At 32.0% G+C, this 6,831-nt stretch overlaps 1 protein-coding gene across 1 annotated transcript in view; it reads left to right on the top strand.

The window, feature by feature from the left end:
- Nucleotides 1-983: 983 nt before the first annotated feature.
- LOC111683373 (mucin-19-like) overlaps nt 984-6,831 on the top strand; it is a 27,183-nt gene continuing 21,335 nt past the window's right edge. Inside the window, exons 1-4 of the mRNA XM_046955673.1 lie at nt 984-1,063; nt 2,090-2,201; nt 2,282-2,363; nt 3,253-3,394. Coding sequence (XP_046811629.1) covers nt 984-1,063; nt 2,090-2,201; nt 2,282-2,363; nt 3,253-3,394 — 416 coding nt within the window. The remainder of the gene's footprint in view (nt 1,064-2,089; nt 2,202-2,281; nt 2,364-3,252; nt 3,395-6,831) is intronic.

The raw sequence follows: 6,831 nt of genomic DNA on the forward strand, positions 1-6,831 counted from the left end.
TTGGCAATAGCACCTAGAGACGTAACCGGTGGACCGAAGCACGAATAAGCCGTAGACATCGTTCTTACTCACAGTGACACGCTGTGGCAAGTCTGATATGAACAGAGTAAACTCTGAACACATCTGGACAAGGAAGGAAAATTAATCGGTATCTCTTGTATATGATATCTTTCATCCATCATCATTTAACCCAGCACACATCTCATTTATTCGACACATTCATAGAGAAAAACATACGACACATTCATTTAGGTATACGGGTGGATGAGTCCCGCATACCTCTACATTCATTGTTTATCATATACAATTGACACCAACTCATTTCCAACGCTTAGGCCCACAGTCACTCCTCTGTGGGGTATCTGTTGATTTTCGGCAACAGCACCGAACCTTATCCCGAAATATTGACTATTATCATGCATCAGTCTTTTAACCGCTACTTATTCTCTTCCCGCGAATTTGGGTTCAACCAACAGCCACTACGTGGATCCCGAAGGAACCTCAACCAACTGACCAGCCGGGACATAGTCCTGCGGGCAACTGGCCACCCGTAGTACCAGATTATGCGGTGCTCTGGTCAGACCTCTGGCAATCTATGCAAGGACTAAGCCAAGCAGTAGACTGAGACACCAATTTTTCAATCCCGGTCAGATTGGAGGTATTGGGCCCGGGATTGCAATAACACCAAGGCGAATCGGAGCCAACAGGTGGTAAGGAAATATAGGTTAAAAATTTCAAGTGTCTTCTCTCTAGAATACTATGGGAAATCAATGTGACGATCGATCCGAAAGATATAAATTTGAGTCAACCAGATGGTGGCATATTAGTAGAAAGTAACAATCATTTCTCCAAAAGATGGGTAAAATAACTTCTTTCGGAAGTTCAATAAAACGAAAACAACTTTTAAGAGTATAATCTCTAGATTACTTGGAGACAGTAAAGAGACGATTGCCTATGCTCTCGCTTACAAAGGCGACACTAAAATGACGAATGTCTTCATTCTCGATTACAAAGGGTACATTCGTGACGAATGGCCCAAGACATACGATGTACAATCATGCAGGTGGTTAACTATTAGTGGAAATTACTGTCTTTTTCATATGCATTGACTCTTTGTCGAACTGCTGGATTACTACAGTAACTGTGGAAATAAAAACTTCTAACACTCTCTAATCAAGAAAAACTTCCCGAAATTTCACCAAGTTATATATTGTATGAATATCATCCATGAAATTCAGACAAGTTCTTCTACCTCGGAGTGTGTGTGAAGAACCCTTGTGTTTTAAATTTAATAAACCGTTGACCCATTGCTGAGGCGACAACAGCTCCGAAGGACTTCTCTTGAAGTTCATATTACTTTATTATGAATATATCTACCATCATTCTCCTTAGACCAAAGCTAATCCGTTAACACCCCAGAAAACTTCTTAAAATGTCTAGTGGGCCACTAGAGTGGAAGTTGGTTCGACAGGACATCATGCCCAATAACAGATGCTTAGAAAAGGCAATTACCTAATGCAGAGTCTATGGTGAGAAACCCTAGTGTTTTAATGAAATCAAATCATTGATTGATATCTCTTGAGATGGCAATAGCTTATAACTTATTTTGAAGTATTTAGCACTTGATATGTTATCCTTTTAAACAAGATTTTCTTAACACCAGAGTTATTAAGTGAACTTCAAAGGGACCTCAAAAAATAGTTGGTATAGGTCAAATATGTTGAGTTATTGACTCCAGTAGCTACAGCTTATCGGATTCTCTTATTAGACTTCGAGGAATGACTTCGATGAGTGTAATGGTTACTTCAGTTTATGGTCCACTTAAGATTACAGGTAGGAGGATGACTCACCAATATCGGGGTTAATTATAGTAAACAATTCAATCAAGATTTCTGCGAAAATTTTGAAAACTTTTAAAATTTTTCCTTTTTTCATAGCCACTGTATTCTGAAACTGACATTGAAAAACTAATACAACTTTACCACCACCTATACACACACAAAAGCTGCATTTTATATTACAAAATAAAATTTTACTTTTCAATTATATTTATTTTAACATTTTCTTTGTTTGTTTATGTTTTTTTTAGAACATTTCGCTGGAAATTCAATAATTCTGGTGAAACACTTGATGTGGGCAGTGAACGTTTCAGTGTAAATGGTAGTCGTAGCATTTTGAAGTATACACCCGTAACAGATCAAGTAAGTGGAAAATATTATTGTTAAATACATATATTTTTCTATAACAAATAAGGTTACTATTTTTTTTATAACATAAATAGGACTATGGTACTCTATCGTGCTGGGCTTCGAATGAAGTGGGTACTCAAAATCAACCTTGTCTATTTCAAGTTGTTTTAGCTGGTAAGTATTGGACATGTGAAATATATGAATGTATGATTGTACATGAAAAGAAGAAGAAATTAGAAAAAGTTTAGTTCAAAGAAAAGTGAATTTGTCAGACCATTAATATTGAATTATTTATTTAAAATTAACCCATTAAGAGACTAAAAAAATGTTTTTATTTCGAAAAACTTTAAATGTTATAATATTTAAAATAAAAAAGTTCTTGTAAAAAAAACTTTGACTTTATAATCTTTTAATGGGTTAATCTAACAACATACATTCATCTTACACCCACGAATAATTGAACATACATGTGTGTTTTACAACTACTAATCAAATACTTAAAAAAATATATATCTTTTAAATAATTTAAAATGTTTGCGAAGGTCTATGTATTTGTAAGCGTGTTGTGTATGTCTGTCTGTCTGTCTGTGTAACAAAAGTCAGCATATCGATGACATGTGTCATCAACAGTTTATTTATAAAATCAACTAAATATTTGTCTCTCTTTCTTTATTTTTTCTAAAAAATCAAAATCGTAATGATGATTCCCAAATTGGTAAAAATGATGATAACGACTGAAAATACATGGACTTTTATTTCCCTTCTGATGCTGTGGATTTCTTTCTTAATATTTTGCTATTTGCTTAACACAAATTATACTTGTACTATGGCTACAACAATATTTCGAACAACGAAAATGCTGTCATGCTTAATAACATTTATGTAAACACTATTACTGACTTTCAACTGTTCGTTGGCTGCTACAATTTCAACTGGGGATATATGATAATAAACAACGAAAAAACTACAACCAACTCTATTTACAACACACATACAACTTGGCAAATAAAACATAATTCTTTTTTTCTCCATACTATCGCCCATTTCCACCGTTAACATCCAGCTCTACCAAACACTGTTAGTAATTGTACAATTTTCAATCGCACCGAGTTAAGTGTTGACATCCAATGTATACCCGGCTACGATGGTGGTCTTCCACAAATATTTGTTTTGGAAATTTTCTCAACACGCACCGGAATCACAAGGTAAGCATTTTAATGAATTCCAAAGATATCCTTTATATGTGTGTGTAACTGTAACAGCTGGTATGTCTACCCAGGCATTCGCATAACATGTCTACATATGTTTGTAACTATATGCTTTAAGTTTACACTTTCTGTCTATGTATTTAGATGTCTTTGGTATTGTCTGGTATATGTAGGATTGTTATTTTTTTTAAAGGTCTCCTTTTTCATTTTCGTTGGTTTCTTGGTATTCGGTATTCACACACGCATGATTTTCTGTGGCCAACCATAAGTATTAGATAACAGTTGGTATCGGTTTGTACTTGTCAGGCTATAGGGCAAAGTAACAATCTTGAATTTACGTCTGTATATACATATATATTGGAGCAGGGCTAAAATAGCCAATGCACACATATACATAAATATGCTGATCTTTGGAAGAGCTTTAAGCTTCAAAACTATGTTGTAGAAAATTCTCCTGTTTTTAAAGTAACCAAAGCAAATAAAAGCACTTGTACAGAATAGACTCTAGTTGTTAGATCAACTAAGGCTTTTCTGAAGGAAGACAATAAAAGTGGGATGTATTCATCAAATCAACTTAATACGATTTAAAGTCTGCTGCAGTCTGATGTTCGATTGGGTTCGATTTACTCATGAGGAGCTGGTAAAGGAGTACACAAAAAAAATTAGAACTGAACTAGAACTGAACTAGAACTGAACTAGAACTGAACTAGAACTGAACTAGAACTAAACTAGAACTGAACTAGAACTGAACTAGAACTGAACTAGAACTGAACTAGAACTGAACTAGAACTGAACTAGAACTGAACTAGAACTGAACTAGAACTGAACTAGAACTGAACTAGAACTGAACTAGAACTGAACTAGAACTGAACTAGAACTGAACTATCTGAACTAGAACTAGAGTAACTAACTAGCTAATTAACTATCTATCTAACTAACTAACTTACTCTCTTACTGAATATGTTCTCCTTTGCGAAGAAATTACTTTTTCTATGGATTCTGTGTAAAAAAGAAACTCACACAAATTAAAGCATAAGCCAGCTTTAAATATATGTATGTTCCTGTTGTCCTTAACTTCAGTACAGTTCAGTTTTCAAAAATTTTTTTGTCTCAATTTTATTTCAAATGTTGAATGATTTATGAGCAACAACAGTACAACGGTAACAAGTATGTAACATTTTTACAATATTTTCCTAAATAAACAAAAATTTTTCAACACACATACATATACCCTCATCCAAGCAACCACTCTCAACTGTTCAATTGTCATATAGGATATGCATAGTGTGAGGGTAAATGTGAGAAAAAGTTTATATAACTAAATGAGTGTATATGAGTTAGTACAAGTGTTTAGGGTATATGTCTCTTAGTATGTATAATTGTATAGTGAATAGTCAGTCTTAGCATATATGTATGTGTACCAACTATAAAAACTCTTAAGTAAAATCTCAAGTGGCTTTAAATGCTCTACTCGTTCTTAAGTTTTCCTTTAGAACCCTTATCATTTTGTTGTTATTCTGTTCATATACAGTTTTTCTCTTACTCGTCAGTTTTTTGTGTTTGTTCTTGCAGCGTTCTGTCATTTTAATGGAAAAGGTTGTTAATTTTAGCGTTTTTTGTCTCTATTAATATTTTTTTGGTTTTTGTCTGCTGTTGAATTTTTTTGGTTTGTTTCTTTTTTTTCGGTGGTTCAAGCATTCTTTAACCAACAATTTATGTATCCTTGAGTTTATTTGTCTATAAATACCTTTTTGTCAGTTTTTTTTGTGACAAAATTTCTGATGAAAAAAACAAAAATTTGTGATGAAGGATTTATAACGTTTATCATAGCGTTGTTTATGTGTTGCTACCAAAAAAAGAATTTGCAGGAAAATTCCATTAAACCCTTAAAAAAACTATATAACAAAGTGTTCTCAAAATATATGTGGCATACTTTTAGGTAACTAAATGAAAACTTGTAAAATTTTACTAGGGTATAAAAAATTCGTCTATGTCACCTACTATACCTTAAATTTGATATTCCCTTCATTCTCATTTTGGTGGTTGCTGCTCTATTATCAGTCTTGGGAATTTTGTCAGCCATGTAAGAAAAACCAAAAAATATACGAAGAAAAAGCAACAACAAAAAACGTCAGTATCCTTTTTACCATCATTAGTTGATTTAGCAGGAATAAATGTTTAAGCATGTCGTTGTAAAAGTAAAAATATTTTCTTTCAATTTCTTAATATATATAAAATATTTATATGTCACCGCCGTTTTATATCCAACAACATTAATGTTTAAAGTTAGTTATTAGAGTTATTTTTTCAATTTATCAAGACATTAGTGTCAAATTGTGGACGGGGAAATATAAGTTTGCGAGGTGGATAAACAATGAATCTGTCTAAGGATTTTTTTGTTATTTCCTCTTAAGTAGTGGTTTTTTATATTAAGTATATAATGATATAATGGAATTTGTCTTATTGCCAAGACAATGATACTGTCAGTTGAGTAGGAGATAGTAATAGATAATTTTTATATTCTAGATTTTTTTTAATAAGGAAATATTTTGCATAAGTATTAGCATTAAAGTATCATTTATAATATTTAGTAGAAATGTATTTAAATTAAAATAAATATTATATTTGTTATTGCTTTTAAAATAATATTTATTTAAATATGAACTCATTTAAATTTTGTATAAACAGTATACAAAATAGTCGAATTCTTATCATTCTCAGTCCTCAGTTTGACAACGAAAAATATCGGAGATTGGTTCCTACACAAGGCAGTATATCAGTTACCGAAATAATCAAGTTCTTAGACAAATATGCAAAAAAAAAGATCTCTAAAATCTATACCCATCATTAGTTTTCTTTCGATAACCTTCAAAATATTTTAATGTTTAACCTCCTTTAAAATTTACACCTAAATCTTGTTTGGCAAAATGTCATCCCCTTTAAAGAAAAAGTCAAATAAATATTTATTCTACAATTTAACTTTGACACAAGTATTTTGAAAACAATTCTTATGTAAATTAAATGCTAAAACAAAGATGTTTATATTTATGTGAATATATACTTTTGTATATGTAAATGTATGATTTTGTTGTTAGCAAATATGGAAAATTTAATTCAATAAAATGTAAATTTAATAGGGTATGGTATCTTGTTTATACACGTATATGCTAAAGTTGCGCTGCTTTTTAGGTACGTTGTTAAGAAAATACTTATGTAAAAACAAATATCTAAACTGATGAGACAGTTGTAAACCATAAAGGTATATAAAGGTCATTTAAATATTTGTGTGATCATGCTCCGAAGAATATCACCTCTAGACAACAGAGTAGTCAATGGTAGTGGTTTTTGTCACTTTTGTATTGACTATAGACCTGTCTATAATCTTGATCATAGATCCCTCTATAGTCTTGACTATAGACATGTCTATAGTCTTG

Source organism: Lucilia cuprina, chromosome 2 (assembly GCF_022045245.1).
Source record: "Lucilia cuprina isolate Lc7/37 chromosome 2, ASM2204524v1, whole genome shotgun sequence".
NCBI classification, from domain to species: Eukaryota; Metazoa; Arthropoda; class Insecta; order Diptera; family Calliphoridae; genus Lucilia; species Lucilia cuprina.